The sequence below is a fragment of the Pecten maximus genome, chromosome 14, assembly GCF_902652985.1.
Source record: "Pecten maximus chromosome 14, xPecMax1.1, whole genome shotgun sequence".
Classification (NCBI taxonomy): domain Eukaryota; kingdom Metazoa; phylum Mollusca; class Bivalvia; order Pectinida; family Pectinidae; genus Pecten; species Pecten maximus.
Window position 1 is genome coordinate 11,604,236 of NC_047028.1, and position 23,840 is coordinate 11,628,075.

Consider the following 23,840-nt stretch of genomic DNA (forward strand, 5'->3'; position numbering starts at 1 on the left):
TCGTTTAAATAAAAACATTTTAAGACTCGTTTCATAAAATTTCACATGAAATGAAAAAATTCTCGACCTTTAGTCATAGAAATAATTTCAAGATCCTTTGCCTTAAAATGTTTTCTCGGCCTTTTGTCATAAATTCTCGATCGTTTGCCATAAGTTATGGACCCTTTACCATAAACTGTTTTTTGGGCCCATTGTCATGAAAATATGTTTCTATTGTATTTTTGTGTTGCCATTTCCATATCGTTAATCGGGCAGTCCACTTTTAATGCTTATTTTATAGGAGACACTTCTATGTTCATGTACAAGGACGATAACAACCACCTGGGTCAGTGTCCAGTTATTATTAGGAAATGCGATGTATGAAAACATGATAAACAAAAACAAAGACTCGGGTTAGAGTCTGTAAAAAAGTAATCACGTGTGTATCCTACTGGAAAAAATATATGTAATAATGATAAATGATATAGAAGGTCATATGATGTTCTATATAATTGACGATTATGGGGAAATGTATTTTGAATGTCAACCTCACGAGTTGAGTGTCTATTACACTTGAATGTATGTACATGTAACTATTTCTGTTGTCAAGCACGTTACGCTCCATCGTATCACCTATTCATGCATGCAAAGCTACAATATACTTTTTCGTTGAGATTTAAATCCGCACGTGATAATATATATACAGGTACAAGTCGGCATGGTCGTTTTCGTAATTAAACATTGATATTGATGATTATATATGTTTATCGATAAAGGCATTGGTGATTTACATTTATTTTATTATTAGACTTTAAATAGACTTTTGTAAGACGTTATCCACCTGAAATTTGTTTTTAGTTATTTGATTTTTTCCTCGATACATGAAATAAAGACAAGGTAGAAATTAGCAAAAATGAAGTAAAAATGATTAGTGTATTTGTTTTAATTTTGTTATTTTGTTTACTTGAAAAAATATGTCGTGTATGTATTTACATAACGGCACTTACTAAAAATCCACTTTGATTCGGTAGTTTTATAAATGTTGTGATAAATTAAATACTTGTTGGCTTTCTAAATTTATTATTGTTCTACATCCCGAACTAAGTCATACTAAACAATTTGTAAGAGATATGAAATTTTAATAAAAATAGTCGTATTTGGTTATCTTTCCCTAGAAATATATGATATATCAGACTGTATATTGATAATTCATCTTTACCTTATTGCATACTCATTATGTGAATATTGAACGATTCTGCTGATTAATCGTGAAAGGGTCGATACTCCTTATCTACAGCCTTAAAATCTCACTATCACCAGAACATTGTTATTCGGGAGGCATGGTATGATCTAAATTGGCCCAGTATGTATTTTTATATTCTACTGATGGGTAACATGTTTCTTTGTCAGGCTGCCTTCCTGAAGAGAATCAGTCGCGGCTCGGGGATCAAGGAGTATCACCAACCGGAAGAAGAGACAACTCCCTACTGAGTGGGAAATGATCGCCAGGCCACGGAACTATGGACAAAGGCATACGGAGGATAACTATAGTTGTGGGGAAGACTTGGTAGTAGTTACCTAAACCGAACGTATGGTACAAGTACTGGGAGTACTAGTATTACTAGAGGTGACGGGTGATGGGTTCAACTATCGAGCACTAGGCCCTGTGCACTCACGGGATATAAAGTATATAGACTTATTAGTATGATAATATGATTATATATATTTCAGGTATTGTTGTCTACAGGATTTAAATAACTTTATTTTGTTTAAAGTTAGGTATCGAATTGAATTCCTAAACTTATTTGTTTGACAAACATTCGAAAGACCGGTTGATCAATTAGATAAGAGGATAATTCAAATAAAACATAAAGGAATACTTATTTTTTGAGGACCACATTGTTGGGGTTTTGATTTCAGGCAAAACATTATTATACAATCTATTACTTCCTCTTCTGCTTTTAGGCTCATTGAATGGCTATGGCAATATTGCTATGCAATGTCTGGTTTACATATGTCGAACAGATTATCATGCAATTCAAAATTGAACTTTCTCGAGATTCGGTTTGTTCACCAGAAAAAGCATAATATTTAACTTGAATTCTCCAATAATATCTTTTTTAATGGTCAACACTCCACTGAAATGGTGGCAAAATAAGTAAACTATCCATCTAAAAATATCGTATTCGGACATATCGCACACCAGCTATTAAGGTATCTTTTCGACGAGCGGGGACATTTCAATTTCACAGTTGATGGCGGGATAAACTTTAGGCATATATTGAAGAAATCCATCTATAGTGTTTTTTCATTGTTTGCTTGGGATTTGTTTTACAAATATATATATATATATATATATATATGTAGGTGATATTTATCCCTTCCATTTTCCCTTTCTCTCCCTTTCTCTCATTTAGCATTTGATATCATCTGAGTGTCTATACTCTGAAAATGGCCCTTTTAATGACCATTCCCTCCGACTACATACCAGTAACAGTTTAAACGAGGTAAAACATTTTCATTTCAAAATGACCATTACGTATTAATACGCTGAGGTCGTCAGGAGTAGCTATCATTTTAGAAGTATACCATGATTAAGTAGTTTTAGGAATTGAAGTGAAACATTCCTAATTGGTATGAGTAAAACCTCTGTTTAATTGCTTGTTAATAAACATATCATACAGACGTTCTTATTATTCATTTTTGATGAAATTTCTTTAAGTTGACAATATTTGAAATATAACCACATTTTTGTTTATTCATAATTTGTAAATTAAATTATAAATTCATACTTTTTATATCATTATATTTCAGATGTGCTAAATTATGAATTTTAATATCATCGCTGTTCTTACGCTTGCCTCGTCTTTATAATCTGACATTCATAATTACGTCATATTTCAAACGCATAATCTCTAAACCAATATCATGACCTTGTCTTATGTCTTGACAATTTGATTATTTTGCACGGAAGAAATGTATTAGTTTATCAAAACGTTTTGATGCTTGTGTCGTTTTGCAAGCAGATATCCCATCATTCATTGCGTGCATTGATGTCACATCCAAAAGTGATTTCTGCTGTTGATATGGTAGATGTGGTTTTTATTGTCTCCAACACATACATTTTTGACATTTTAAAACTATTTGTTTCGTGTCACTTTTTGATAAATCTGTTATTTCCATCAAAATTTTCTCTTTAAAAATGTACTCTTAAATATCGATTTTTTAACAGTTCACATCTTTTTCAACTCCCATGTTTATACAAGCTCTTTAAACAAATTAACTTCAAAACTATCTTTATCAGTGTATTTCTCAATGAGCAAGATCGTGGTTATCGCAAACTATATTTATTTCAGAAGAATGATTTATTTAATGTATATTTACTTGACACTCACTTTATAATAATCACTCTGCCAGTTGACAGCGTTAAAATGTATATAACTTATTTTCTATGCAATATTTTGCGTATTTATGCCGTAGACACAAATTTTTCAGAAATGCTTCCAACATCAAAGGCGTCACCTCGACAGTGTTTCAAAATTTGTTTTCATCCTTGTCAGTGATTTAATAGTATATTCTATATTGCTGTATTGCAACCAATTGTCAGTTACTCTTGTACCGGCTTCATATAAAAATTTACATGTAGGTTTTGCAAGATGGCCAAATACTTAACCGCTTAATTTAATTCCTTAATAGTGCTATGTTGCCGTTTTGCATGTACTGATACAAATTATATCTACTCAATTGTTTATATTATATAATATCGTTTTCGCTTAAACTGTAAGCAAGAGTAAAGTCTACAATGTGTCTGTACCTTATTTACTGATTGTTTTTGATATTGGTTTTGAAACTTTTACAGCATATTAATACATATCTTATCTATCCCTAAATATTCAAAACATATGTTGCCGTTGTGTGCTGTCTATGATCCACGTTAATTTTAATACAATACTTATACCCATTGTATATTATATATATTCGGCTTCATTGTGTAAGTAGTGTATTGTTGTTATTATTATTATATACGTTTTGTATATACAGTGGACCTTGTCCAAACAGGCCTTAATATAATCTTGATCTTTGTCTAAACCGGTCGAATAATTTGGTCCCGAAAATTTCTTTCTTTATTTCGTTTTACTCGCCTATTCCAGACTCTGTCTATTCCGTAATCCGGCCCTATTCCAAAGTCTGTCTATTCCGTAATCCGGCCCTATTCCAAAGTCTGTCTATTCCGTAATCCGGCCCTATTTCAAGGTCCCGCTTCTTTTTCATACAAGTAAATATACTCTGTGTAAATTGGCGTCAGCTTCATTCGGGTCCGCTGTGAAGCGTTAGCTTTTTTGGCTCTTGGCGGGTGTTGAAACAGTGCTAATAACTCTACAGGAAAAAATATCAATTGGTCATGTAAGTAAGACACGGTCCGACAACACCTGAACTCATTTCATGCATAATATATGATGCTTTTTTTTGTGAAATTAAACGTTTTACGAAATTGTGTCAGTTACAATTACAACTGCGAGCGAGATTAATTTTCTTCTCGAGGGCCCCACGATGGCAGAATAACTGGAAGAGGAAATAAGTAGAGGATGATCAGCTCAAAATCGATAGTAATACACACTTGACAATGTTCTACCAGTTTATTCTGGTATGGAGAATGGATCGGTCAGATTTCGAATTGGAAAATAAAATGAACTGGACTACTGAGGCATAAGCTCGACGTTCCTGAACTCATCAATAATCGGTTGAATTGAAAAGGGCTAACAGAGGATTTGAACATTAATGTGAAGGCGAGTTTTACTTCAAAAATAGTCAAAAACACTTTCTTTGAAATGTCTTACATTAAAGGTGTAGTCTAAAATTACAATGCAATGACGTGATAGCGAAGGAATTACATAACTGCGTGAAATTTAGCATTTTACAAATTTTGCATCAGGAAATGATTATATTGTTTATGTAATGATACAAAACTAGACTCTGCAATATATAGTCTGCGAATCCGGTTTAGACTAAACATATTATCAATAAGTGAATTTCTTGTCGTAGTTGTACTGTGGGGAATATTTATGATACGTGTATAATTCGCATCCATGTATATATATACAAAGCAATCCAGGTTTTCCTATCATCTAATTGACGACTTGTCACTATGATCATGTCAGGGTATCGGGCCGACCATCACTGCGCAACGTTCTTTTTCAGAACGCCGATCGCGATGTGGCACAGTGGTATAAGATGCGGGTATTAATAATGATACGATATATTTTCCACCAAATAGTTACATTCGCGGGTACTTTATCGCTAGTCTTCTGTAAATAGGTAAACAATATAAACCAAAACAAAATAAACAGAATAAAATTACAATTGAAACATACTGTGATAAGCCTTTCGTAGTAGTAATGCGGGAAAGTTGCAATATAGTCTCGTTGTTTCGATAAAATAAACAGCCTTGCTCCAATTCTGACCTTTTCCGTATAAATGATCTATTCTCCAAAGTTTTTGGTAAATTATCGGTCAATGATTAACAGGTTTTTGAGGAAACTCAATCAAGTAGTTTTTTAGTTTTTTAATTTGAGTGAAGTTAATACGTTTTTATAGTATTTTTTGTTTCCCAGTTTAGATTGTGGAATGTTGACAACGATTTCGGTATAGCATCTGAAAACACGCGCAGTGTATTCTTAGTTACACTTTCCTTATTTCCATTACACGTGAATTGTCCCATGATCGATGAAAACTTCACAGTTAAGTGGTGTATGTAGATGTTCGTTAATTAAATAATTTCCGACTTCCATATTTTTGTCGAAAGGACAAACTATGTCCTGGATGTTAATAGCATGTCTAGCATGTCTTTGGTGTAGTTTTATGCGAGTTATACTGTCATAAATGTATCAATCAAGCACAATTGGTTTATATGTAAATACGATAACCTTTCGATTCTTATAGATTTGTTAAACAAACGTATTCATCCTCATTGTTCACGAACAGATTTGCTGTTCGTAATGCATTTATATGTACTTTCTTAATTTCATAGTTAAACGTACATGTAGTTTGTGAGATTACGCCTAGGGTCTTACCTAACTTGAATGGGTTACCTTTGGTGTTTTATTCTGAATCCCTATATCCCATTCACGAAAATAGAAAATACATTTGAACCCCGTTTTTGTATTATTTTAAACATCAATGGAATGTTCATTCCTTGGGCAACATGGTATGAGAACATCACACGTAGGGAAGTATTTATTAGTCAGCATGTGCATTTTGTGTTCATTGTTGGTTTTTGTTATAAAATATGATAAGTATATCTACTCTACTCTCTTTGAAATTTTACGTTATTTCTAACTTGCGGTGCTAATGCTCCTGGGGTTAATTTCGCTGCGTTAACGAGTGATAGTAATCACGTGTTGGGGAACTGTATGAACGTCATAAATGCTCTACATTTAAAACCACTATGATCTGAGACAATGATGGACGTAAAACACCATATGTATGCAATGGAGGTTATTATTTATAGATTGTACCCGGGAGACTTTCAGACTGGCTCGGTGAAGAGACACTGTGTAGCCATGTCAGTAGGACGTGGTTAGTGTTTACTAGTATAACGTATTCAAAGCTGTTCTCATCAAGTTATGAAGTGTTTTCTATCTTTGTTGTTGAACACGTTTTTGTTATCATTAATATATAATGTATTGAAATATGTAACTGATATAAAATGTTGAACAAATCAGTACTATTTATCCTATTTATAGATACTCATGAAAATGATTAGTGTTTTCTTCATTATGCCACCAAATGTTATAATTATTGCATACTCGTTATTTACAAATTTACAAATAACGCCTCACATATACTACCACAAATGTTACTATGGATACTTGCCAAGTAGTAAATGATGTTTGGAAATATGATAATTATAATGGATGTTTATCGGTGTGTCAGCGTATAATTCTGTAACATTGTAAATATCAATACATTGACGATATTCTGTTACAGAATAAAGATGCTTACTTCATTTTCCGAGATTTGATAACACCTTGCAGGTTATATTTTTTTTCTACATGAAGTGTGCATCTAACAGATCACTATGCTATTTGACTATGGTGCTTATGATAGTGTTTGACAAAAAGTTGGCATTATAAAATGTTCGTGTGGAGGGAAGTCAGATTTATATCACTCTTCATGAGTTAATCAAGGGTTTCTACTGTACCGTGATATTGGATCACATCAAATGTTTTGTAAATTCCCACTTTGTCATATTCAGTTAAAATAATTTTGCTATTAAAACGAGTGTCATATTCAATAAAAATAATTTTTGTATGAAAACGAGTTTGTGTCGTTTTATTTTTGCTAATCCTTCCTGCACATACTTTGAACGTTATATTTCAAAAGTAGGAATATGTTTTCCTGTGTCCTCGATCTGTCGTTGGCGTATCAACCACGAAAATAGAAGTTGGTGTTGATTTCATGTTTAAAATATCAGAAGTATACTTGTAGCACCGGTGCAAGATTTTTCTGATCACGTTACCTAAACTAGAAAATAAATACCTGGTTAAGTTAAAACCCAAATATTTAACGTCATTTTTATGACGTCACCATAAGATTATTGCATGGATGTATCGCGTGGCAGAACAGGCTAGTTACAGGATAAAAAAGTATTTACTCAATGTCAAAATATGCAAATAAGTAGACGAGGAATGACCATGATTTGTTAATGTTATGCAATACACACAAGCCAGGAATATCGGTTTGACAGTGAATTCGTATTATATATTTAATTTGCTAATAACAATTCGCATTTGATAAATAGTTTTGTCCTAACCATGTCGCATGACATTATATGGTATGACATCTACTCTATGATACATGTGTTAGAAAAGCGTTTAAATGACGCTGATGAGACAGCAGAATAGACAACTTCATTAATTGTTGTAGTTCGCCGCCGTTGAACGAAAAGTGAGCAATAACACAACCATCAGATTATGTTCTCATGTTCCAATGTGGAAACATGTATGGAGTTTCACTGTCATTTATCAAATTGATTGGTTATTTGTTTCTTTAGTGTCATAAGCAGTTGATACTTCAGGGGTCGTAAACACTTGTTACTTTAGGGTCGTAAACACTTGTTACTTTAGGGGTAGTTAGCAATTGTTACTTTAGGGATCATTAGCAGTTGTTACTTTAGGGGTCGTAAATACTTGTTACTTTAGGGGTCGTAAACACTTGTTACTTTAGGGGTCGTAAACACTTGTTACTTTAGGGTCGTAAACACTTGTTACTTTAGGATCGTAAACACTTGTTACTGTAGGGTCGTAAACACTTGTTACTTCAGGGTGGTAAACACTTGTTACTTTAGGGGTCGTAAACACTTGTTACTGTAGGGTCGTAAACACTTGTTACTTCAGGGTGGTAAACACTTGTTACTTTAGGGGTCGTAAACACTTGTTACTTTAGGGTCGTAAACACTTGTTACTTCAGGGTGGTAAACACTTGTTACTGTAGGGTCGTAAACACTTGTTACTTCAGGGTGGTAAACACTTGTTACTTTAGGGGTCGTAAACACTTGTTACTTTAGGGTCGTAAACACTTGTTACTTTAGGGGTCGTAAACACTTGTTACTTTAGGGTCGTAAACACTTGTTACTTTAGGGTCGTAAACACTTGTTACTGTAGGGGTCGTAAACACTTGTTACTTCAGGGTCGTAAACACTTGTTACTTTAGGGTCGTAAACACTTGTTACTTTAGGGTCGTAAACACTTGTTACTTTAGGGTCGTAAACACTTGTTACTTTAGGGGTCGTTAGCAGTTGTTACTTTAGGGGTTTGGTTTGTTTGGTTTGTTTTTGTTTAACGTCCTATTAACAGCCAGGGTCATTTAAGGACGTGCCAGGTTTGGAGGTAGAGGAAAGCCGGAGTACCCGGAGAAAAACCACCGGCCTACGGTCAGTACCTGGCAACTGCCCCACGTAGGTTTCGAACTCGCAACCCAGAGGTGGAGGGCTAGTGTTAAAGTGTCGGGACACCTTAACCACTCGGCCACCGCGGCCCCTACTACTACTTCAGGGTCGTAAACACTTGTTACTTTAGAGGTCGTAAACACTTGTTACTTTAGGGTCGTAAACACTTGTTACTTTAGGGTCGTAAACACTTGTTACTTTAGGGTCGTAAACACTTGTTACTTTAGGGGTCGTTAGCAGTTGTTACTTTAGGGGTCGTAAACACTTGTTACTTTAGACGTCGTTAGCAGTTGTTCCTTTAGGGTCGTAAACACTTGTTACTTTAGGGGTCGTTAGCAGTTGTTACTTTAGGGTCGAAAACACTTGTTACTTTAGGGGTCGTTAGCAGTTGTTACTTTAGGGGTCGTTAGCAGTTGTTACTTTAGGGGTCGTAAGCAGTTGTTAATTTAGGGGTCGTTAGCAGTTGTTACTTTAGGGGTCGTAAACACTTGTTACTTTAGGGTCGTTAGCAGTTGTTACTTTAGGGGTCGTTAGCAGTTGTTACTTTAGGGGTCGTAAACACTTGTTATTTTAGGGGTCGTAAGCAGTTGTTACTTTAGGGGTCGTTAGCAGTTGTTACTTAAGGGGTCGTAAACACTTGTTACTTTAGGCGTCGTTAGCAGTTGTTACTTTAGGGTCGAAAACACTTGTTACTTTAGGGGTCGTTAGCAGTTGTTACTTTAGGGGTCGTTAGCAGTTGTTACTTTAGGGGTCGTAAGCAGTTGTTAATTTAGGGGTCGTTAGCAGTTGTTACTTTAGGGGTCGTAAACACTTGTTACTTTAGGGTCGTTAGCAGTTGTTACTTTAGGGGTCGTTAGCAGTTGTTACTTTAGGGGTCGTAAGCAGTTGTTACTTTAGGCGTCGTTAGCAGTTGTTACTTTAGGGGTCGTAAGCAGTTGTTACTTTAGGGGTCGTTAGCAGTTGTTACTTTAGGGTCGTAAACACTTGTTACTTTAGGGGTCGTAAACACTTGTTACTTAAGGGTCGTAAACACTTGTTACTTTAGGGGGTCGTAAGCACCTACTTTTTTAGGGGTTTTGTTTGGTTTTGTTTTATTTGTTTAACGTCCTATCAGCAGCTAAGGTCATTTAAGGACGGCTTCCCTTGCGTGCGGTATACATGCGTGTGGTGAGTGCGTATGTGGGTTTTGGGAGGCTGTGGTATGTTTGTGTTAAGTCTCCTTATGATAACTTTTGCCGATTTATAGTGCATTCTCACTGAAGCATACTGCCGAAAACACCCAGCAGGACACCCCACCCGGTCACATACTATCTATACTGACAACGGGCGAACCAGTCGTCCCACTCCTAATATGCTGAGCGCTAAGCAGGAGTAGAAACTACCATTTAAAAAGACTCTGGTATGTCTCGGCCCATCTTCGCTAGCCAAGGCTTCTGATTACGTTACACTCCACGAACCCTTGGCGGATATAGTCGTGTTCAAACCGTCGCGCCCTGGAATCCCAGGGCACCCAATCAAATCGCGTTTTACATTCTGGCTTGGTTTCGCAGTAAACAAAAAATCCGGCACCCAGTACAGAGCTACATTGCCGACTATGTCATGGCTTTTTACGTAAATACAAAAAAATCACAATCTTTGGGGGAACATTCGCAGTGTTTGATCAATTCATATAAGTCATTGATCACATATCTCATCGAAATGACACCAAACCTCGATGTGTGTTTGTAAACATCACCGATGAAGTAAATCGGTAACGCTTGTTTTGATTGGTCGAAAATTTCATGCGTGAAAGGTGGTAATTTCGAATCACCGCTAGAGGGCCAGAACTGACGCCTATATCCGCCAAGGGTTCGTGGAGTGTAACGTAATCAGAAGCCTTGGCTAGCGAAGATGGTCTCGGCCAGGGTCGTAAGCACTTTTCTTTAGGAGTCGTAAGCACTTGTTTCTTTAGGGGTCGTACGCCCTTGTTTCTGTATTTGTTTAATTCATTAGAATAGCGAAAAAACTTATGCAAGAGGTCAAGGGTCTAACTATATGAGGAAACCGGAATACCTGAAGAAAACGCACATGGTCGGACAGGTGACCATTATACCTTTCCCGTCCTGGCAAGTGTGTCATCAAGGCGTCATTGCTCATCCCGCTGATTAAATTCACCCTTTTCTCTCCTTTTGTCTGCGTATAATTTACGAAATCTTGTCCGGAGTTGTTTTGTACTAAAATCACCCTTTTCTGTACTTTTGTCTGCTCTGCATTTACAAAATCCTATCCTGAGATGATGTGTACTTAAATCACACTATCCTGTCCTTTTGTCTCTGGCTCCTTTAAAAAAAATCCTGTCCGGAGTTGGTGTGTATTAAAATGATACTTTTCGGTACCTTTGTCTGCGTGGCATTTACAAAATCCTGTCTGGAGCTGGTGTGTTCTGAAATCATCATTTTCCTACTTGTGTCTGCTTGGCATTTACAAAATACTTTCCGGAGTTGGTGTGTATTAAAATTATCCATTTCTCTGTTTTTGTCTGCAGCTCCTTTACAAAATCCTGTCCGGAGTTGGTGTGTATTAAGATTATCCATTTCTCTCCTTTTGTCTGCAGCTCCTTTACAAAATCCTGTCCGGAGTTAGTGTGTATTAAAATTTTCCTTTTTCTTTACCTTTGTCTGCGTGGCATTTACAAAATTCTGTCCGGAGTTTGTGTGTATTAAATTATCTTTTTCTTTACCTTTGTCTGCGTGGCATTTACAGAATCCTGTCAGGAGATAAGTTGGCTGTATTGAAATCATCCTTCTCTTTGTCCGCCTATCGTTAACAAAATCCTGTCCAGAGTTGGTGTGTATTAAAATGATCCTTTTCTCTCCTTTTGTCTGCGTCTCATTAACGAAATCTTGTGCTGAGTTGGTGTGTATTAAAGTTATCCTTTTCCGTACTTTTGTCTGCGTGTCGTTAACCAAATCCTGTCCGGTGTGGGTGTGTACTAAACTCATCATTTTTTGTCCCTTGGTCTTCGTCTCATTTACGAAATCATGTGCGGACATCCCTTCTAACCATGTGGTCAATGGTGGTATGCCTAATCGGTGAGGTCAAGAGTGGTATGCCTAATCGTCGTAGTCCAGGGTGGTATGCCTGATCGGTGTGGTCAAGGGAAGTTTACCTAATCGGTATGGCAAAGGGTGGAATGCCTAATCGGTGTGGTATGGGTGGTATGCCTAACCAGTGTGGTAAAGGTTGTTATTCCTAATCGGTGTGGTCAAGGGTGGTATTCCCAATCGGTTTGGTCAAGGGTGGTATGCCTAATCGGTGTGATCATGGGTGGTATGCCTGACCGGTGTGGTCAAGGGTGGTATGTCTAACCTGTATCATTGCCATCACTACTGTTAATGATTTAAGTCCTATAACGGAATGGTGATACGGGGGGTATTACAGTAAACTGGGGTTTCTTATATGTCCAATATATATCATGATTAGCCTTTTTTTCAAAGTGTTAATGGATATTAACGTATGTCTATGTACAGATTACATAGATAAACAAGCCATGTTCTTGAATGGAACCCTTTGGTTGATCTTATTTTCGTCTTGTGTATTCAGGAACATGCATGTAGCGGTTCTGAGGGACGTTGAGTCATCCTGTTTCATCATAGATAACCTCCGTTGACAAAATGGAGGCATTTATATTGCTATAATTAAACCTTGATATCGTTGTTATTTGTTAAGATTTATTCCTGGCGAAAATGGAAGGCATTGTGTTAGCTCTATTCTGTAGTGACAACACGGTGCCGTTGCTTATCATCCATCATCCATCCAGCCGTCCTAAATAACCTCGTTGTGTATAAAAGAACACCAGCGAAACAAACCCAAAACTATGCATGCATCCGTCTGTCTACAATAAACTGTTTTGGTGTGTTCGCCTTGAACGGGTTAATTTAATTTAACAACAGGGTTCTTTTGAAATTTCAGCATTGTGTAAAGGTAAGCTGCTCCGCCATGAAGAAAGGCAAGCACAACTTGAAGCTGAAATGTGGTCTAGTTCTTGTCTATTACAACATATAACTCAACAAATATGTTCACTTAAACATTTTCATTTGGTCCATGATAACATATGCAAACAGCAATGCAAACAACGATAAAAAAAAGGGTAGTATCAACCAATTAGCGTCGTACTGAACCATCAGCAGAACTGCTCAGCCTGATCTTTTAACCCCAAGACTTCAGGCGCCTCATAAAGTACGTACTTAAAATATCTTGCACATATAGAGTTGATAAAATCTTCAATAAATAAACTTTCTCTTCCGCACAATTCTGTGTTCACATGACCATTTTGTATGCGTTGATATAAATTATGATACAATTTAAATTAACAAGTTTATTAATTCATTAATTTTTATTTTAATTGCAATATAAAACAGGACTAGGCGTGACAGATATTCATCTTACAAGTATGCAGTGTTATGACACAACACCAGTGTTCTATGTTACTGGTAATATCTAATAATGTTGTGACGTTACGACCTCACAACAAGGCTGGTATCGTAATCATGTGATTTCTGTCATCTATATAAGATTATCATCGAAGTAAACTATTTTTACAGACAATCGTTGATTTCATTAACATTAAATTGACCATACTTTCCTTTCCATGAAATGACGTATAAGAAGCATTTAGGTACAATTATTCATGAGACTCATTATGTAATGCGGAAATACCACACATTGTACATAATGTCCAACAGTTACTGCTAAGTCATATTTTGCCATCTCTTTTGAACATATACAAAAATATATCAGACTTCTTGGTATTTTGAAAAAATACATAATCCCTTTGAAGACATATTTTTCGAATTTTGTTTGGTTGATTGTTACATCTATATACATAAGTAAAATAATGAGTTTTACAGATGTAATGTTATAAACTGCAGTATTTTAGCAGTTGATTTAAATCTCAACGAAATAAAGCATTTCCATTTCAACTTTATGACGTACATCTTTATTCAATACCAATAACGACCAATCTTTATACTGCAAGGGTTTTATTTTTAAAAGTTCCCATGCTCGCGGTTTTAATAAACGTTTGAAAATATAGAACCCTGAACATTGATATTATTTATTTGTTACCTTCATGTATAGATACAACTACGATTACTGTAATGTATTTACAACACGTGTTTGAATATCGCCGCAAACAGCGAATAAGTAATACACATAGACAATTAGCTGGATCACATATAAACATCTTGTTGTTACTTGTCCTTGAATATACATTCCAGGAGTGATAATACAATACCAATATTAAACTGGACGAATACATTATCATATGAATATTCAACAGTTGGGGCGCATACATTATCATATGAATATTCAACAGTTGGGGCACATACATCCTCATATTGCTATTCAACAATAAGGGTGAATATATCCTCATATGAATAATCAACAGTAAAGACAACTACATCCTCATATGAATATTCAAAATTAAGGACGAATACATTATGAAAATTCAACAGTAAGAAGGCATACATATGGAATGAATATTCAACAGTAAGGACGAAAACATCATATTAATATTCAACAGTAAGGACGAATACATTTAAGGATTGATTGTCAATTTTGTTGCTTGCATGGACTGATGAAGGGAAGTGAACCTCGTGCAAATGAAGTGAACTGCGAAGCAGTTCATGTACCATTTGCGCGAGGTTCACTTCCCTTCATCAGTCCATGCAAGCAGCAAAATTGACAATCAATCCTTATATTTACGTTAACCAAATTTAAAACTTCGCCACCAGATTGCAAAATTCGGTCGCAACAGTGTGACGTAAGTGCGTCACTTTGTAACATTGTTATACTTATCGTACATGTGTGCACAGTAGTGGAACAGCAGACAGTCAACTATTCTCGTCGCCAAGGCAACACAAAATATAGTGCCATACACGTTTTGATTATTACGATGTTGATACACATAGATACGATATTTTCAAGGTAAAATATTCATTTATAACAAATATTTATGATATTGTATAATTAAAACTTAGCAATACCCATATGAATACGAATTTAAAGTGCAATGTTGACAGTATAGTATGTGTGTGATTTGGTCACTCGAGACACAGGGACTCGGTTAAAAAAATCATGTGATGCAGTCTAATAGCCGGGATATTCAGAGCTCGAGAAAAAGTGTAACGATGTGGATTTTAGTCGCAGGTTAGCTGGTGATGTACATGGTGTTCTTGAAATATTGGATTTCATTGTCACACTGGCGTTTTGGGATGTAAATTCTGATAATAGTAAGTAAAGAAACATTGATTTGAAAATTGGCGGTATTCGACGGCCGGGAACTTGTGTCCTTCATATGTTTAGATTTAGTCAAATTACGACAATAATGTGTCCCTGTTCTCGATAAAGCATACTTCTGCTACCAGTCTGTTTTGTGTTGTTAAATAGTGTTTAAATTGAGCTTTGTTTTCTGTGACCACTGAAATGGTATTAAGCATGGCATTCGAGATACAGCTAACGTTAGACCTACTGCGCTACGTAGGTAATGAGCTCGGTGCTATCGAGAGTGTCAGTGTTCTGTCAGATCCTGTTTTCTAAACTGTCTGCATTATACTGGCATTTTTATTAGCACATAAAGCGGCTATTCCACTTGTGTTCATATACGTTTATAACAATGTTACACAATTCACAAAGTGAAAGTGCATTCAAGTCTGAGGCGGTACAGAACTCGATCGCCATTGTAAACTCAGTGAATGTATTCACACGCCGGCAAGAAAGTGATTCGTCTCTCAGAACACTCACAGAAGCACGCGACCCAAAATCTTCAACGGGAAATGAAGTGATCTGAGTTTACTATGTTCATTGAGGCGGAGCGAAGTGAAAATGTAAATATTATCATATGAATATTCAATAATATGGACGCATAAATCCTCATATTGATATTCAACAGTAAGGATGAATATTTCCTTTAAAAGAATAATCGACAGCTAGGACAAATACATGCTCATATGAATATTTAAAAATAAGGACGATTACATTATAAAAATTCAACAGTTAGGATGATAACATCATATGAATATTCAACAGTAAGGACGAATACATTATCATATGAATATTCAACAGTAAGGACGAATACATTATCATATGAATATTCAACAGTAAGGACGAATATATCCTCATATAAATACTCAATAGGAAAGACGAATACATCATCATATGAATATTCAACAGTAAGGACCAATACGTTAGCATATGGATATTCAACAATAAGGATGTATACATTATCGTATCAGTAAAGAAATACGTAACAGATCCTAACGATATACACGAGGGAGGTCCTTGGACACATTATCTATACATAGACAAAACATCGACGGAATTATGCATACAATGTAGCACATGTCAAATGTTTTGCTGTCACATAGAATAGGCTATGATCACACTCCCATAAAATATCATTCTGATAGAATGTGATGGCATTCATACAGCAGTTTATCCATTACATGTAGCTAATGTCGTCTCGTATTCATACATACATAATTAGTATTCCAAGGATAACTCATCTTTTCTCTTACACATTCCTTTAGAAGTAAACCCAGCGTATTAATTACATATGTCTTATACCCATACACGGCCAGTGCTTTGAATTATTACATTCATTTGCTATCTGTCTGAATCGCTACTACTAGTATATAGTTTTCTGTAAGGTTGAAATCACCAACGATGTTTGGTTTCAACGGTTTATTCATGACTGGCCGGTATTTCAACTGAATCTAACAAACACATCTTTTTACAGACATCAAACATACACACTGAAATTATGCATATAATCATGGCTATAACTTAAAATACGTAAACCCGTCATTTCTGGACTTTCTCTTTCCGATATTTCTGAGTTTGTCGGGATACACATCATATCCAAAGAGGACCGCGTCCACATAAAGCGCCTCCTTTAGCCTGTCCATGGTGACTGGAGTCAGGTTACTGTATGCCTCAAGAAGAGCTTCCTGTCTGTTCTTCTTACGCAATTCTCGATCTCCTGACATCGCATGCGCATCAAGTAAAAGTCTTTTAAACTCATTGGGATGAATATTTTCAGCGTAATTCATTGGGTAAGGAAATTTGATGTGTTTGCTTATAATACCTCTAATTTGTAACTTCCTCCAAGCCCGAAACAGGGCCTGAGTCAGAGTCATACATTTCTGTATCGGACGACGCATGGAGTAGACATAGTCGACTGTGTCTATAATGGCGTCTGTTTCAGTCTCGTTCTGAAAATTGCTAAATTTCACAATTTTTTCTAAATTAAGTGTCTTTAGTATATGAAAAGTGTCTTCTTTAAATGTTTCCATCTTGCCGATGTAATCGTACTCTATTTCACACGGGCGACAGTGTTCAAAGCTCGGAACAAAATGTGCGTCTCTGTGTTCGTTAGTGCTCTGTGAATATATGAAATACTCTACAAATTCCTGGAATGTGATGTCATGACCGCACTCGGCGCTGTGATTGGTTGGATTCTCGCGGAACCTAGTAACAATATATCGGCCAATGAAATTCCAGTAAGCTGCGTTCGGTGAATACAATTTATCCACGTACCCTGAGAGAAGCCTTTCAAAGGGCTCTCGCACAAACATAAACTTTGTGGAATGCACAAGTATGTTATAAATTTTATCGAAAGGTAACCGCTTGGCTGTTTGATACCCTTCGTATGCGTGAATACCCTTTATTCGAAAAGGGTCCGATACATTCTGCCAACCGCTGAGGATTTGAAACACTCTCTTCCAGAATGTGCATCCAATCTTTTCAATAGCACAGTAGGTTATCTGGTTCTTACTGTCCACCACCAGGTGTTCTTTGACTGCGGCCTCAGAGTCCTGAACTGCGTAATACTGCTTCAAGGTTTGGCAGCCATCACGTAACACGTCATTTCTTTGCCTAAATCTGCTAGCCACATGTTGATACGATGATGTCTGCAATATTTCATAAAAAATATTTCATAAAAATGAATCTAGCAATAGATCGGTCATGTTATATTTAGATTTGCCACAAAAAGGTAAATAACATATAGGTTGCATTATTTGAGAAATAGGGCCTGTCTTTGGGCAAGACACATTTCCCTCATTGCACTGGATCGCATACGACGAGCTTCCTGTATGTTGTTAAGTGAGGTAGTAAACAAATACTAAAAGGCGACCCCGTCTCAAAATGACCCTTAAATAAACCCAGCAATCAAACATATACGTCATAGAATATCTAGAAGTAAGGACATCCCTGCTAAAGAAGCATTAGCTGCTATTTATCAACATTTTGACGCTTATTGTGCTACTCAGCAAGATACTACTACTTAGAAGAATATATTCAAGTGACTCGTTGAAGCGTAGAAAGACAGCAAATGGAAAATTGTCTTTCAACATTCTTAGAGATATTTCCTCCAAAAGATAATACATTTCTCCCTCTGGAAAAGTAATGAGCAGACATTGTATAAAATAAAAACTTCTGAATAGCACCGTGTTAAATGTATTATGACATCTTATTTTTAAAAATGTGATTTTTGAACGTGCATCATCTTTGCAACATCAACCAAACCCAACACTGTCTTTATTATTATTTTTCTTTATCGTTATCATCTGTCTAGTTACTGTATATTGATTTTTACCCCATTTCATAAAGAATCATAAAAGTACAGATCGCCATGGGCCAAGTTGTTGAAAAGCTGATTGGCTAATCACAGTTTAATAAAAATAATTAAATCCTGATAAAATAATTTCTTGTAAAATTTATTTGATAAAATAATTTCTGGTAAAATTTCTTTTACAAAATTTTCTGAAAATATAACACTCATCAGTCTCTTCATGCCTGCTTATTTTGAAGACTATACAAACACACGATTTGAAGTAAAGGAGAAATGAGATTTTCAGTAATCAAGTGGTTAAGCTAATCACCTTTTGAATAACTAGGCCCTGGTGGATATTGTCAATACATACATACCTGGTAAATGTTTGATATCCGGTTAACACGGGTGACTGGTTCAACTGACACACCGTCGTAGGTTATGCTAAAATCTGGAAAAAATTAAGTAGGATCGATAAGTACACATAATATCACCATTACATATTATATTAAATCTATAGATAAGGTTATCGTAGATAAATAGCTTGATAATAATCGGTAAGTTTGTAATGCTAAGTATTATTGATATATTATTCTATCTTAATATATTTGTATTCTATTTAAATTTGTAATAGGGAAATTGTATATTCAAACGTCGCAAGGATGTGCGATACCTTAAACCTAAAAAGTGGTAGATACCAATTATTACATTATATTTCGAAGGAATTTGTATTGAAAAAGCACATTACTAAGATTTGTAATACTCGTAAGATATTACAAGAGGGTTCGAATTATAATATTTCCAGACCAATTGTATTGTTCAAAGCTTCGACAACTCTGTATTGTGTTATGCTTCAGCCACAGTGTGCTTACCATTACATATAATAACTTCATTAAGCTATTTACACATACATTTTAACCTTAGAGGTAGATATGGATCTACCTGTCATTATTCCAATTCATGGCATGGGTTAAATATACGCACATTGTTCCTCTTCCGAGATTATCCCATATCAAACGTTAATGCATTTTTCATATTTGATTATCTAACTTATAATTCTTTACCTAAAACTTCTAAATCATACTTAATCATCTACCAACGGCTTCGTTACCCAAACTATACATAAAACACTTAATTACAAAGTCATGAACATTCAGATTGCTACCTTCTATCCTGAATTCTAACAATTATGAAATCTATCTTTATTAATAGGAAAAACGGATGTATTTCTTATTATTATTCAGCACATGCACCTATCAATTCCTAAATACACCGAATTTATTTCGCTTGCAATTAGTTTCCTTTGCAATCTCAGACACTTGACGAAAATCCATTGACTATAACGGCAAAGTTAGCAGACAAGATGTCGCGCACATGCACCGCATTGCTATAGTGTTTTCCAAAGCGCCAGCTATGGATACGTATGTCCCGTAAGATATCTACATTTCATGCTGTCATGGAAACACACGCCGGACTCAAAAAACCAAAGTTCGGCAGTATATGAAATTATCAACTCGGCCAACCATTGTCATTGTTCATACAATCTTGAACACCGAATTGGATGTTAACTGTCATAACATGTACATAATTGTCAACAACCCCGTTCATAACATCAATATTGTGTCTAATTATGCAGATTGTATTCAGGATGTATTCGCTGGTGTTATTGGACATGTCTTTGCTATATGGACAGATTTTTAGGGTTTTTCTGATCCTGAAGGTGTTTGGGTAGTCGTTGTAAGTATTCTGTATTGCATTCCTGCTTTGAAGGTTTCCTTTTACATTGAACTATAAGTGAACTAGATTTGACGTAAGTATGCGTTGATAACATCATTACGTTAAGCACGTGACGAATTTAACTACCATATTGAATACCGATGACAGCTGAAACTAGTTCAATTAATTAGTGGACCAGTACGGCGGTAATAGATGTCCGTGTGATGTATATGTAGCTGTCAGTTCATCATATACAATTAGTGATCCCCTCATTATAATGTCATCAACGTAAATCACGCGACAAATCACAATGATTACTATGTCCTCAATGTGTCACATTTAGTTAGCAGGTACATTGGTGATGACTGATGTTACAAAAATTTAACGTGTAGAGGATGTATTTCCAAAATACTGAATTTGGTATCAGTTCTGAAACCTTTATCTCATGTATCGTGGATAAGAAAAGTGATGTGTAAATGAAACTATTATTATAATTCCAAACCCAGTAAACACAGGTAGAACATAAAAATGTTACATATGGACACACGACAAATGTATAACGATATTAAGGCTAGGTGTTTTGGGAGGATCAGCGTCTTTATTTTCATTGAAGTATTCCATCATTCAAATCTAGGTCAAACTTCGGTAAAAACTGAAAGTGCTATGGCAACGGAACTACCAAAATACCAAGAAGTATCGAAAAAGTATGACAGAACGATTGTAACCTGATATTGCACAATGATATAGATCAAAATAATTGTGTCTGTCACGAGTACGAACAATAGATTTCGCGGTCGTGCGATGATGTCTCTGATACTGACGGCGTGATACTATGTCGGAGATGTTGACACATCTGAATTGTTTGGAACGCAAGCGTTCTAAGTAAACGATATAAAGATATGGAGGTTTTTTCTACTGACATACAAGTTAGTAGTCAAACCAGTAACTTAGTCATCCCCGCTGTAGAAGAGGAACAATTAACGTTTCTTTTGACACCAACTTTCCCGAAAACTGAATTGTAGATTATCCTAACACATCGCTTATACATCATATTTCTTTCATTCCCAACAGGTTCTGATCGATCACATTTCATGTACACCAGACTGCCCTTGTAAAAATTCCATAGACATGACGACCGAGGAGGCGTTCCCTCCTAAAACGTCAAACTTCTATTCGTGTGCCTTTCTCCAGCAAGAGGACAACATAACTAGTTGTTTACGGTGATAAACAACAGATATATTAGCAATTCATGGCTTATCCAATATCCCGTTAGAAGAAGGAATCGGGTGATTCTTAACGCTTTTTATATCATTAACAATTTCTACAAAAACAAAAACCCAGAATTGAATCCTGTATTATGATTGGTATTATTTAATACTAGGACCCTTAAATTGATTCTGATGGAGAATGGGCTTGCGCGGGTGTTTTTGTTTTTGTTTTTTTTATTATTATTATTTTTCTATGTACTTGCTATTTCAGAATATTTGATAGTAGCTGATAGACAAAATGTGTTTAGTTTTATATTGTTTAACGGCCTACCAACAGCTGCGGTCATTAAAGGACGAAGCAAACAACGCCTATAAATGTTCCATGCTATTACCACAGATCCTTCTGCACGAGAGAGTCCAGCATGTTCAGAGCATGTGTCACGTGGTCATTGTTTACATGTTGTTGTAAACAAATCAATCTCGTAGGTAAGATACGTCATCAAGGCTGACTAATGGACAACAGGTATATTTGTGTACAGGTGTTTCCGAGTGGTAAGACGATCGCTATAACTTTGTTAGTGTTATGGTGTTGTTGTTTGGTCGTATCAGCTGATAGAAAACACGATACATTAAGTACACTGTCATCAATGATGGATGGAATTCCTAGAATATCATACCTGTTACAACTGACATAGATTGCGCCTTTTATTTTACATTATATATAGATAGATGTTTAAGTCCAGTAGAGGAACATGTTCATGACATATTTGATGACAACGATTTGCATTGTTTAACACATTGATACAATGTAACATACTGATACAATGTAACATGTTGATACCATGTAACATATTGATACAATGTAACATGTTGATACAATGTAACATATTGATACAATGTAACATGTTGTCGTCATTTCCAAAGGTTTGTTTTAATTGATGGCGTGTCTTATTTGCCATCGAATTATGAAAAATAATCATCAGTTTTCAGTTATCATGTATCAGTTATCAATTATCAATTTTGAAGCTTGGAAAAAGTAAACTATTATTAGTTCGAGATTAAAATAAACAATAACATGTTAGAAGACGTTGCGTCACACACGGAAGCATTTTCTGACATGATTGCACTCTCGTCAATAATAACGCCATTTCGTGACTGGCTCTTCCCCCTCTAAAGGCCATTGGGCGGGTAAACATTTTGGATTTAATATCCAAAACGCTGTTATAGTGCTTGCACGAGGAGGACCTATGGTTTTTATATTATAGCATGTATATAGAAGCTAGGAATATATGCCTTTTTGAGGTTCATATATTTAATTTGTAAATATCTCCATAAACGTCAAATGAGTGTCATATTTTCCTTAAATATACTGTTTTGGAGTCATATTAATTTTAAAATATGCAAATGAATACATAATAAACATAAACTAGTCCAAAAGGTTCGGTGGCAGATGGCTGTACAGTATAATCATTATAATGAATACACACGTATTTGCACTAATGATGAATATCACAATTTGACTGTTAAATATGGAGTTAGTGCACATCTTGTTCAATTGTTTAACATTTATTTAGGTCTAATTCAATTTTCTTAACGCTTTGAAATTCCACACTATTGACTCCCAGCATCGCGGACGGGTCCTATTTAGGTGCAGGGTGCGTGACATCAGGTATTAATTATTTACTGCTAAGGAATTCGAGGTTTATGTACTAATCCAAAGTTAAATGGTGGTTAAAGTGTATATATACCGATGTTTAAACACAGATAACGAGCACGTCTTTGTAGTCGTACATTGACTCCCAATTACGACTACAAAGAAGTGCTCCTCACAAAGATGGCCTCGTCAAATACCGCGACAAACTGTTACTGGTATCATCAGCTGATTAAAAACAAGAATGTGTTTATAATTCTTTTGACAAAGTCAACTGACATTAATTTCAGTTAGTGTTACTGTCTTTTATTTCATGTTACCACGTATACCTTATCCGGTGTTCTGTTTTGACTTCTAAGTTCACACCGCCTGGAATATATCATAGCACATTGAAGGCAATTAGTCACCGTTATCTTGTGTTTAAAACAAAAAAAAAGACCAATTTAATCCTTTTATGTCAATGAAAAAAAATCTTGAGGTCGGTATACCGTTAAATTGACCGTTAAATTGACTGAATTTGAACTTGGTCGTTTTTCTTCTGTGTAATTTTCAAAAGAAATACACCAACAAAGCAATTGGTCAGGATTTTTTCATGAGCTTATAAAAAACTAGTCGTGTGCCTTTAACTTTGCTATAACATCTGTCAGGGGTGCAGTGATCGAAGGTGAACGTAACCCCTGGATATCGGGGATCGGTTTAAATATCGAAGGTGAACGTAACCCCTTGAGTATCGGGCATCGGTTTCAG

At 35.7% G+C, this 23,840-nt stretch overlaps 2 protein-coding genes across 4 annotated transcripts in view; one reads left to right on the forward strand and one right to left on the reverse strand.

The window, feature by feature from the left end:
* The window catches only part of LOC117341975 (cyclic AMP receptor-like protein A), a 41,346-nt gene extending 34,047 nt beyond the window's left edge, over window positions 1-7,299 (forward strand). For all 3 annotated transcript variants that reach the window (XR_004535725.1, XM_033903880.1, XM_033903881.1), the window contains one exon: window positions 1,390-7,299. Coding sequence is in view for 1 of the 3 variants with exons in the window: in XM_033903881.1 (XP_033759772.1) it covers window positions 1,390-1,470 (81 nt within the window). In the remaining 2 variants the exon portion in view is untranslated. The remainder of the gene's footprint in view (window positions 1-1,389) is intronic.
* An 8,501-nt stretch (window positions 7,300-15,800) lies between these two features.
* Window positions 15,801-23,840, reverse strand: part of LOC117342014 (carbohydrate sulfotransferase 8-like) — a 34,399-nt gene continuing 26,359 nt past the window's right edge. The window contains exons 2-3 of the mRNA XM_033903955.1: window positions 18,896-18,969; window positions 15,801-17,877 (exon numbers count right to left, since the gene is read on the reverse strand). Of these exons, the coding sequence (XP_033759846.1) occupies window positions 16,744-17,877; window positions 18,896-18,969 (1,208 nt within the window). The 3' untranslated portion in view covers window positions 15,801-16,743. The remainder of the gene's footprint in view (window positions 17,878-18,895; window positions 18,970-23,840) is intronic.